At 33.5% G+C, this 12,900-nt stretch overlaps 1 protein-coding gene across 3 annotated transcripts in view; it reads left to right on the forward strand.

Annotated features, from left to right (window-relative positions):
• The window catches only part of LOC124637874, a 158,014-nt gene that overhangs the window by 84,051 nt on the left and 61,063 nt on the right, over positions 1 to 12,900 (forward strand). For all 3 annotated transcript variants that reach the window (XM_047174597.1, XM_047174598.1, XM_047174599.1), the window contains exons 2-3: positions 1,432 to 1,542; positions 2,660 to 2,792. In XM_047174597.1, the coding sequence (XP_047030553.1) occupies positions 1,467 to 1,542; positions 2,660 to 2,792 (209 nt within the window). In that variant the 5' untranslated portion in view covers positions 1,432 to 1,466. The remainder of the gene's footprint in view (positions 1 to 1,431; positions 1,543 to 2,659; positions 2,793 to 12,900) is intronic.

Here is a 12,900-nt window from a genome sequence, read left to right on the forward strand (position 1 = left end):
GATTAACTAATTGAACTAGATTTACCAACTGACTGACATGACATGTTATCATTATATTATGTTCGTGGATCAAAGTTACACATTCGTTATTTTCGAAAGTGATTCACACTTGGCCGTTTTCAGATTTTTACTTTACTTTGACTAAATACAAACCTTTGTAACGAATTTCAGATCGGTACGACCATTCGAAGATATATTATATAAATATAGATAAATTTAGTTCGTTTTAGTTCCTTAGGGGTATAAATTTACACCGGGTATAAAACACCTTCATTATTTTGAAACCGACTCACGCTTGGCCATTTTCAGATTTTTCCCTTTACCTTGACATAAAGACCTACCTCCATGCCAAATTTCAAGTCAATACGACCATTGGAAGTGGTCTAGGTTTTTGATGAGTGAGTCAGTCAGTCAGTCAGTCAGTGAGTGTATAGTAAAAATAGCGATTTTCTGACGTCAATTACTCAAGACTTACAATAGGTATATTAATGAAATTTTGTATTTTAGATAAGTGAGGAGATCTCAACAGATACTAGAAATTTGATATGCGTAAATAAAATAGATTTTGAGTTACAGGGGGGTCGAATTTGGCCCGAAATGGTTCGTGTAATATAACCCACGGCCGGTGTGTCGCTTTTTTTGCTACAACTTGGCGGACACACTGCCGTGTGTCTAGATTTTCGAAACATACCGACAAAACAAACGACGAAAAAAATATTTAATATTCGAGCGAGATTTATTACAACTGAACTGAACGAACTGACATTTTGAATTAATTCAGACTAAACCGCAAACTACACATAAAGCGTGTTTTACACGCGCGACTAGTCAGCAAAACCGAATTAATTGGCGCAAAGTCGGTTAAGCGCATTATCACTCAATCAATCAGCAACAAGTTGAAACCCGTTTAATTGTACCTAAGGATTAGATGAATCAAAGTTAATTAGATAATTGATACTGTACTTGAAATGCCAATTACGGCACTACGCTGATTTCTCGTAATTGTATGTTATTCGGAATTACATAATCGCGCAACAGCTCAGGTACGAATAATTGGTTCAGAGAATCTTTGGAACCAATTCTGTTAATCTTAATTTGAATACGTCATTCTCGTTTGATTTAATTTTAATAAATTAACGGCAACAAGTTGTTTTCTTTTATTTTATTTTAACTACGCATTTTAGGTTTTCTCTGGTAAAAATGGAATATTTATAATAACATTGTTTTCTTATGTCGACTTAGAATCAAATTATAAATTATCTCCATATGGCAAGTAAAAGTACTTAACCAACTTCATCTTCTTTTCGTCACGCCTTACAAATCTAAATCTTCAATTTTAAGGCTGAAAAGGCTGCCCCTAACAATTTAGTTGCTATATTTTGCAATAAAAATTAGTTAGATCTAATAATAAAACGTCACGTATTGTTACAGAAGCGGTATGGCATGAGCGGTGGGGTGGGCGCGACATGCGGCGCGCGCCGCCCGCGCAACCCGCCGCCGTCGCACTCGCGCTCTCGCTGCTGTTGCGCCTCGTGAACGCCGGTCTGTACACAGCCTTATTTTATTATCATGTGGTTTTTTTATACCAAAACTAAATTGTTTCTTGACTTTTTAACACACTTACATTAACCTTAGGTTTACTTGTAACTATATTATATGTAAAAAAATCTTATGAAATTTTGCACACGCTCTAAATTCTGACGACAATACACGACTAGCGTGTTTTTTTAGTTTTTTTTAATATATTTTTTGAAGCTATTGATATCCTTTTATTCAAGAAATTCGTTTATTGCGAAAGTAGTCAAATGCGAGTTCTTTTTTTAACGAACAGCAAGTAAGTATTTCTATTTAATTCGATTATTATTTATTTATTAACGATCATTCCTTCTCTGTATGAGACGAAGTATTTACCCTGTGGGACAGTAAAAAGGGTAATAATGATGATGATCCAAATATTTAATAAACAGAAAGTCAGTGTCCACAAAATGGATTAAAATGAATCAGACATATTTAGATAAAGTTCTTGCATTGTTAAATCACGCACCATCTACCAAACATCACAAAAGCCTCCGCACCACTCACAATCGTAATTAATATTCATAAACAATCAAAACAAGAGAGTCCATAACTATCAGTTAATTAAAAGCACTCTAAAGTACCTTCCTCGGGGAGTTGGTGCCCTCTCGCCCTGACCTGGCTTCTGAACTTGAAATACAAGTAAATCAATAATTAATTTGTTTAATGGGAATTAATGCTGTTGTTAAGAGAGATTATTTTGGTATTTTTGAGTTGAGGGTTTGAGTTTCTAGGTTTGTTTGTAATGAGTCAATTCTAAGAAAGTTTAAAGTGTTTCTGTACCATAGAGGTATATGGTTAGAAACAAAAGCCCATTTAGCCGATTGAACTAATTAAATACAGTTAAATTCGTAAGGTCTGTTCAAAGACTGTTTTAATTCTCTGATCTCTAGTTTATTTTGTACAGTAATAGCTTATTTAACCGAGAACATTCACGTCAGTTTTCTTAAACAAAAGTCAACTTTGAAAATTGCATTTGAACAGCATAGTTGACAGCTGTTTCAAAAAAACTGACGTTTATATTTTCTTAAATTAAATTAAATGGCCTCAAAAAGTTCTCCAACTAACCTACCTCATTTCCCAGGATCAATGGGCCCCGGAGTGCCCGAGAATATAACCGTGACCTTCTTGAACCCCACCACGGTGAGGGTGTCCTGGTCCACCACGGCGGACCTGGTGGAGAAGTATGACGTCACATACAAGCCTTCGGACGCGAGGTAAGACCTGGCCTTGATAGTTGGAGCTTCGCAGACTAAAGTTTGAATATTTTAGATTTAAAAAAAGGAATACAAATAATCGAATTGAGAACTTCGTCCCTTTTTGGAAGTTGGTTAAGAATAGTGTCGATCAGCTTTTATTTTTTTTGTAATTTTTATGAGTTGGTTATAAAAAAAAAATGTGTCTTTAGTCTGCGAAACTTCTACAGTTATACTATCTCTGTTGTATTCTTTCTTGTCTTGTCTGTCTGTCTGTCTAATCTTCTAGATGTATCTATGTATCTGTATATACGTAAAACTTTAATATTAATGCTAGAAGAATTAAATATGAACATCGGGCCTGTATGTGCCTACACAGGTACTAAAAAACAGTCTATAAATAAAATAATATTTTAAACATTTAATATATCGGGGGTGTCGTTCACAATCACATTAAATGAAATGCGTTAATATACTGGTTATTATATGTCGATTAGCGCAAAAAAAAAGAAAAATACGTAAAAATAAAAAAATGCATTTTTCAAACAAAGTAAATAGAATAAAAATGTGCGAAAATTAGAACACCATATAAAAGTCAGTCATTACAAACAATTGAAACTCTCCCTTGAAAACTGACAGTTGTCAACTGATCAAAACATTCGATACTCCTAACTTTATTTCTGCTTTACACATGATGTTGTAAATAAGAAAAACGAAAAATGGCTCCTGTGGTTAAACCACTGAATGGATTAGTTTATTTTTTTTACAATTCGCCATAGAATATCATAAAGTATATGTGATTAGATTTAATGTGATTGTGAACGACACACCCTGTATACATGGGTGTGTTTTTCCTGGAAAAACCATTTCGGCATTATTTTTATCCATTTCCAGCAAAATAGCTGGAACAGTAAAAACTGACCATGTTTTGAAAAATAAAACGCGAGGTAGATATTTCATTCTGATGTTTTGACAGAAATCAACTGTGACTTGCTGTATAGTGCCTAAATGTATATCGTGTGTTGTTATTAATTATTAGGCGTGTAAATAATACTCAGGCATATTAATTAAATATACACATTTTAATTAGAACGCGACTTAGCTTTGCATAGCTCATTGTTAAATATTTACACCTGTAGCAAGAAATTCTTGGCGCAATTAATACTACTCAAGACTAATATTGTAATCAGTCTGTCTATAATATAAAGAATGCTATGAAAACATAATATATAGCCATGAAAACATTTCTAATTTACGTAGTTTACCAAGAAAAGCAAGAATTTAAAATCAGGAAATTGTCTTTTAAATGTGTTTCTTTTTGTGGTGCAACATTGTGCAACATGTTGATACGTTTGATACGTACGATGACGTGAAAATAACGTTTTAAAGGTTACGGAATTATTTTGGATCTATAAATAAAAGCCTATTCTTTTTAATTTGACTGATTTCATATCGGAAATCAGGTAGTATTAGGCTAAATAGATGTCAAACTTAAATTTATATTCTGGCCTGAACTATTCGAGCGCTTGATCCATTTCTCGCTCAGCAGCTGTATAACTATTCGATTTTCATAAAGTAAACTATACGGTACGGTAGTATACGGTGGTTTATCAATTTCAATCTAAAATTGTCTATAAAATGTATGAAGGAACTTTTAAAAGCGATGCTGTGAGTCCGTTGAACATTAATCTTAATATCAGTTTCAAAGTGCATTCTAACGTCAAAGGATCCAATCACTATTATGCCAAAGGTTATGTTTACTTTGAGCAAGAAACTTGATTTTAACTAAAGCTTTCATTCAGTAATCTTTACCAATATCAGTGAAAAATACTCATCAACTCGTTTTGCCTTCTAAGAGCACACTACAGACTAAAGAGTCGTCCAACAGTTTGCAGATTTTTTTTCTTAAAGAAAATCGTGAATTCAATCAAAGTTTTTAGTCAGTCAGATATTAGTCAAATATCTGATCGTCATAATAACCATGCTGTAACAATGGTGTGCGTACTAAGATCGATCTTCATACTGATTTTTGAGCCCGAACAAACTATCGGCCAACTAAAAGTTTGCAGAATACTCAAACCTGAAGCTTTCGTTCGGTAGTCTTTATCAATTTCAGTGAAAAATACTCAACCACTCGTTTCTGTGTTCCAAATCAACTTTTTTATTTATTTACTAGTACGTAGTCAGTTCCTGGAAAGGCTTATTAAAAACTCTACGAGGTTTCCGCGAAACGAATGCAATGTTAGTGTTAATTTTCAGAATTTCAGGATTAAAAAATAATGTTTGCTGTATGAATGTTTGACTGAAATAATTTATTTATGTGGAGTTAGTTAGCAAGACATAGCTGTATACTATGTATGCAGGTAGTTATATGATTAGTACCTACATGATTTAAAATTAAGTAATCAAAGCCTGCGGATCGATCGCTCATAAGGTTGGTTCTTCCGTGTGTTACGATAAACTGGTAAGTCCCAGCTGCCAATTGAACATCTTTGGAAATCGTTACGGGTTGTCAGAAGCCAGAAAGTCTGACAACCAGTCTTTACAAGGGGTTTCGGGTTGTCTAGGGTTGTGGAAATCAGATAGGCAGTCGCTCTATGTAAAACATTTGTACTTGACCGCGTCTGGTAAGACTGGAAGCTGACCCCAACATACATAGTTGGGAAAAAGGCTCGGCAGATCATTTTCTATCACAATGTCGTAGGTCAAAAGCCTTATAAGTTTGCAATATCTATAGGTCAACAAGTATTTTAATTTAATTCAGAAATGTGATTGATGCCTCAAAGTAGAACATAGCTGAGGTTATTTCATTACAAGGTGGATGACACCCATGACAGAGGGCGTAAGGGTGATTAAATAAAATCGATCACTAATGTCTACATGTAAGACCTATCCATACCAATTTATAATTGAAGCACTTTGGCACACCGTTCATTATTATTATATAAGCTTCACATTATGGGAAACTCCCTGATATTTGTTTACATTTAAAATATTTTAAGGTAACATTCTATGAATTAAACATTTTACATTATCATTTAGCCGTAAACACACAAACACTGATTTTAATAGATGAAAACAAATAACTATCGCAAGAACTTACCTACGTCCGTTTGCTTGAAACAAAATCGTAGGAAAAATAAAACGTAACTTCTAAAACCGAATTCCATTACCGCTTACTCTTGTACAATAACATCCAATTCCATTACAATCGTAGTTCCAATTCTGAATTCAAAAATTACCACTTTTCTTCAGCACTTAACCTCTCTCAGGAAAACAAAACAAAATCTGAAATAGTAAATTCGGTAAATTCAAATTACGTGTCATAGATAACAAGGTAAAACTTATTTTTCCTTAAAACGTTCTTGAGTGTGAAAAGCGAATTCTTTTGAAAATAAAAACGCTTTTTACCAATGTTAGCGCAAAAAAACTCCAAAATAAAACCAAGAAGATATGTGTAATAATATAAAACAAAAAATTGTCCCTTTCAAAGCAACTTGATTGAAATTTAATAATTTCCTTTAAAACAGAATTATAAATTAATATTGTTTCAATCAAAGCTAAAGAAATATTAATTTCTAATTTGTTCGATACAAATGAAATTTCAATCAAAGTTATAATCAATAAGTTTTAATTAAATGTAATTCCAATGAATGATTCTAATCAAGAATCCAAATGTTGAGATTTATATTACCATCTGAATCCCGCGGTTTCAGCCGAAAATTAAAAAATACTCTCTTTGACACTCCTATATTATTAAAACGTATGGTTTCAGTGGCTACAGAATTATAAAATTCAGTCTGGAGTTACCACCTTACAAACACACAAACTTTAACTCAAACATACTGTTAGTAAAATATATAGGTAGGTATTTACACACTAGCTTTCAAAAGTTACAAAATAAATGTTCTAGACACAACATCAACAACTGCCACCGATCTCCATTTTCTTCATATATCAAATGACAAAACACATTAAAATTGACAATTGAACATCGTTTCCCAAAACATTTCTACACACACAAAAATACACATGATGTACGTTTGAAAAATTGGCATTCATTTGAAAAATATGCTTTTCGACGGAAGATAAATCTGTACCGAGTTTATATTATTTATGTCTTAAATTTACTAGACGTGAGTTGTCATAACTCACTTGATGTATATGCTAAGTTTATTTTAGGAGTCATCTCTACGGTTTGCAGATGCAAACGTTATGTTGTGATGCTTCTCAAGTGGTTGGTTATGAATGTGTTACTAGATTGTTTATGTAATGCAATGTTATGTATTGTTGATGTTCTTAGTCGTTATCTTGAGACGTGTTTTGTTTTTGTCGATATTGTGCAAGCTTTTGTTGATAATGTAGGTGGTAGAACCACAGCGAAATGAGTATTGACCGATGTACCTGTATGTAGTCTTCGTTTGTTTAAAATATAATGAATTAAAGTTTTATGAGACAAATAACTGCTACCTACCAATTGTTCCTTCTTAAAATTACATAGTTTTTTATGTAAAAATGATCAACCAACATTTTTGTGTACGCTGGATTTCTGATAGTTTTTTTTTTATCAGCATGAAATATAATTCAATAGAACATTAGTGGCGGTCACAGTTGTGGCTCCAAAACAGATTTGTGGAATACATGAATACTGAAACAGGAACAAAGTTTCACGTATTTTTGCCATGTCCGTTTAAAAGCGTAAGCCGTTGTATGAAATTTTTGGCTTTTGAAGTGCCACACACTGTAATCCCACAAATTATAGGATCAAATTCTCTGACATGTTACAAAAATTCTATTGCTAAGATCTTACATCTAGTGGCTATTTATAAGTACATGGATCCAACCAGGTTAAGTCTAAGCCAATTTTGTTATTACAGATAAGAAGAAAAAATATATGTAAAGTTAATGCTTATCACTATTTACAAAGTATCCTAAAATAGTTCACATCAAATATTCCTCTATATTAACTTGTTCGATCGAATTATGCCGATCATTTGAGAGCATTACCAACAAATGAATTCATGAATGCATCGACACGGTCAATAGATTGTCAAAATTAATTAAAACAAACACTAGCTATTTTCAATTAACATAATGTGGGTATCACTTTAACATGTAGCATGATTATCAACATTTTTGAATTTATTGAAAAGGCTTTTAATGTGATTGAATGTTTGAAAATCTTTGTTTTGAATTTTATCAAACGCGTGATGGTTTTCACAACTTCCTCATCTATATAGTTTTATTTTGCAAGTACTGTACTGTTTCCAAGTACTTGTAGTGCCTATTTATCTATTTGTGAGAGTATAAATAACGAATCTTGTTGAAGAAGATTCTAGAAGGATTCTTCTGAGGAAATTGTTGCGCTTTGGAATTGTATTTTAACATCTTGTCAACTCGTTAAGCTCTACCGTCTAAAATCTTTACCATAGGATGACTTACGCTACGTAGTGAGATTCCCAAAAAAAAAGAGTGGATTTTTTTTGCATTTAAAATCTTGTTACCTATTTGGTAAAAATATATTGGTATATTTTGCCTGTTGTCTGTTAAGTTCACAAATAAAATGTACCTAAGCCAGACAGGCAGTATTCTAGACAATACCTAGACTTTTATATAAAATCCAACCTGTTGAGCAACAAATACTATTAAAAGAAGAATAAGAAAGTTTCTCGAACACTTAATACCTTTATTAGCGACTGGCTCAATCTAGTAATGTCATCTGATATTGTGACCTTTCTTCCAGACAAATGCTGTCTAATCCACTTGACTTTCGACTTTATTTACTCAGCAGTAAAGGTTATTTTTACTTTTATGACGATTGTTGTTGCTTAGGCTATTTTGGTTATAGTGTGTTGGATTTTGGGTAGTAACTAAAATAATAGGTAGTTATGTCTGTATATTAAGGTGGATTAAATGGGATTATTCCACTAATACTATGGGCTTACTTAGGTACGCTAGCTTTAGGGAGGAATTTTATTTTATTATTAGACACCAATGACTGTGTTTCGGATGGCACGTTAAACTGTAGGTCCCGGCTGTCATTGAACATCGTTGGCAGTCGTTACGGGTAGTCAGAAGCCAGTAAGTCTGACACCAGTCTAACCAAGGGGTATTGGATTGCCCGGGTAACTGGGTTGAGGAGGTCAGATAGGCAGTCGCTTCTTGTAAAGCACTGGTACTCAGCTGAATCCGGTTAGACTGGAAGCCGACCCCAACATAGTTTGGGAAAAAGGCTCGGAGGATGATGAATATTTAAGTCTACATAAATGTAGATCTTGTGAAAGCATTTAAAAGACTTGCAATAAAAAATCTACTAGACTTGCATGAAAATAAATAAATCTACATTACGAAAAAAATATCTAACCTTTCATACATCTTTTCAAAAACACTGCTGCCAAAACGAGCTACTTCTTAATCAAACAATTACTCCACTTAACAATAAGAGCAACATTTACTGAGATTTACAATTTACATTGTAAACTCCCTTTAATATTTTGCCCGTGAAATTCTGACAGAATGTTCAACCTATGTTGAATATATCCCGAGGCGTTAGGAACGGTTAGACGCACCTGGCATGTATTGTTTTAGTATTGTGTATGTGTTTGTGCGTGTGTGTGTGTGTGTACACTCGCATGCAACGAATCTGGGGTAGTCAGATTGTAAATTAAACTATTTGATCGTCTATTTTCAAGTTTAGCTTTATTATATTCGATTTCTATATGTAATCTTACTTGAGTGTGTCAAAAACAGTTGTACAAATTATAATCTATACTAATATTATAAAGAGGAAAACTTTGTTTGTTTGTTTGGTTGTAATGGATAAACTCAAAAACTACTGGACCAATTTCAAATATTCTTTCACTATTAGAAAGCTATATTATCTGCGAGTAACATAGGCTATATTTTATCCCGGTACGGGCAGTAGCTCCCACGGGCCGCGGGTGAAACCGCGGGAAAACGGCTAGTGAAGTATAAAATTGAATATATTTTGTGCACTCATAAATTTACCCGTACAGAAACTTGTACTTTAAACAACTGTACAAAATCCAGTGAATCCAAAGAAAATGGAATTCTCCAATAGTAGCGCTAAACAAGAAAATGTCACAGCAACATTTGCAAAACACTATATTCCCTGAATCAGCGGTCTTTTAATATTCAATATTTAAATGGGAACATCGCAAACTATTAAATATTCAACATCCAATAGTGCATAGCTGAAAGTTGAAAGTTCACAGCCACTAAAAAGGGAATATGATAATTAATGTAAAACGGAACGTTCCTGACTCTGTGGGATCGCGTCTTGACATCGTTCGGGGCGAGGAGATAAGTGGTTTTCAAGCTATAGATTTTTTAGCTTTTGTCTCACTTTTAGGTCGTTGACATTTTGCCCTCTATCCCAATTTTATTACGGGTCACCGCAGCCTTTTTTTTTCTATGCTTAACGTCATCTTACAAGTTGAATTATTTCCAGCCATATCGTCCTTCACGTAATCCATCCATCGTTTCTTTGGTTGTCCTCTTCTTGTATTACGATCCAGGATAATGCTCTAGATCGTTCTAAAAGAGGATTTTCTAGATTCTTCTAAAAGGAGAAAAAATAACCTTTTGGTTATATACGGTATTTCCTTGATAGGTAGTACCTGAACTTGCTTGACGTCATCATACCTATTTATCTTCTTATTCTATACCTATCTCTTGACGACTGACTTCAATAAGTAACTAAAACCAATTAATATTCAGAAGTCTCGAATCTAACCCGCTCATTGGTGCCAACTGCCGCAACCCTTATATAAGAGCTTTGTATAGAGTCAATGTCAATAAATATAACCATTTATTGCCTCCTTTAACCATATTATTGGCGTGAGGCGGGCTATTGACAAACTTATTCAATTATGTATCGAGTGTGGTTCATATTTATAGGTATCTAGAAGAGATGATAAAATTGTTTTATCATGACACACATGTTTAGTTTAGTATGGTACAATTTAGTTTGTAATTTTTTTCAATGAAAAAAACTAACTAAATGAATGTACATAGAAAGATTATTTACACCAAGTTAACTTACCTAACCACATTTGACAAAAATATTCTGGAATAAATCAAAAACTTATTAAAGTAAAATTTTATGTTTGTGGCTGAATAACAAGTTTGCCTGTGCCTACTATACTAGTATTATAGAAAAAGAAATGGTTTTTGTTTCTGAACACACAAAATGTCATAGTGGTTTTATTTGCTCTTTTCTTTTACATGTGCAAGTTATTTCCTAAAAATAGATACATTTAACGTAACTTGTTGTTTGCGGTCCCAAACCTAACATAACTAAATATTTAAAAGAACCAAAAAAAAAAAAATAACATACATATTACATAGGTTTTCAAAACAAAATGTAAACTAAAAACTATTTTATTCAATACTCCATACGCCTCAAGCTATAACATTTCAGTGCACCGCTGAAACTTCCGAACTATAAACACAAACTTGGCAAAGTATAATATTTGCGTACCCACTTCAGTTTGTACTGAGACTCGGAATATTTAATCTGTCGCGGATTTTAAAGCTTTGCGATTTCCTCTTATCCGTAAATTGAAATCTGCAGGTAACTCTGTAGATAGGTAGGTACTTTAATTGAAAATGGTTTTCAAATCACTCAGTATGGAAATATATTTATAGGACCCCTATCTACCCTTATAATCATACAATCTTTGTCTAGTTTTGGCCAACGCTAAAATCAGTTGTATACATAGTATTACATATATCTACATATTGCACATTGATAAAGTAATTTTCATCTCGTCAAAGTAGCCAAAAAGTCGATATCTTTTGCTTCCTCGTAAATTGAAGATAAAATAAGAAAACGTACACGTTCTGCTTACGAAAAATTGATTTTTATCTTCGATTATAACCTCACAAAGCGATCGACCTGTATATTTGCTTACACAAACAAATTGAATTCCTGTATGATAGCCATTTTAAATTCCCTTTGTGGCACTTATTGGATAAAATATAGCATCGCCGTTAATATTCGATATTCCGGAAAAATAAATGACCTTTGGACGATTTTACAAACAACAACAATTAAAATAAACATGTAATAATTATATCCATAATTTGGTACCGAATTTACTACAAAAAACTAAAAAAAGACGACATTAAAATAATGAAATAATGAAGAAAACGCTTCTAAATAATGTCTGACATAATTCCATTCAAATGACACTTAATACCCTCAATAATTTCTATAAGTATCATGACATGCAATCGCTTTGGAAACAGATATAGCCACAACGCAAAGGGACTGAGTTGCGTTCCTCGATACGTAGGGAACACGGAGGAAGAAAAAATAACGGAGATGCCATAACGAAGGTAGGTCAGGCGCCTTCCTGTAGACAATGTGATCAGTTACTAGAACTAACGCGGTGTTCGGCTTCCTTGTCAAATCTAAACCAATCTGTCAAAGATTGATGTTGATTGATTGGTGATTTTATTTTTAAAATAATGGGCGGGTTTGGTAACGTTCCTCGTCCCCCGAATACCTGCATTTTGACGAGCAAGTTACTCGCCTTTAGGAGATTGTGACATCTCCGCTAGCCATTCTGTTCTCCACGGTAGGGAATGAATCGGGTCGCCAGTATTGATTAAACATACCGTAATGGAATTAACGTCGACTGAAACTGTGATTACTATCGTGATTGTGTACAGTGGTATCGTACACGACATTGCTTTCGAACTTGAAATACAGCATGCTAGTGACGTGGCAATATTATTTTGTAAGGTTGAAGCTCAAAATAGAATTGTTACGCAGGTAAAAGTCACATGAATCTCTATAATTTTCAATACAAGTATCGAATATCATGCAGGCTGTCATCTGTTTTTCGATCGTCTGCGGATTCTTTGAAAGAGATAGGTGTAACTGCCCCCAAAATTATTTTCATAAAAATGCATTTATTTTGACAGATGTTGAAATAGTCATCATAATTGAACTAAACTATTATTATCTTCCCATTTAGGTATTATCCTCAGAAAGTTATCGGGCTTACACCTTATAACCATAAGCTCACTGAAGATAAAAACTTCATCTCATAATGTTAGTTGGGCAAGTCTTTGAATATTTGAGCAGCTCCAAACAGAG

This window comes from Helicoverpa zea, chromosome 16, assembly GCF_022581195.2.
Source record: "Helicoverpa zea isolate HzStark_Cry1AcR chromosome 16, ilHelZeax1.1, whole genome shotgun sequence".
NCBI lineage: Eukaryota > Metazoa > Arthropoda > Insecta > Lepidoptera > Noctuidae > Helicoverpa > Helicoverpa zea.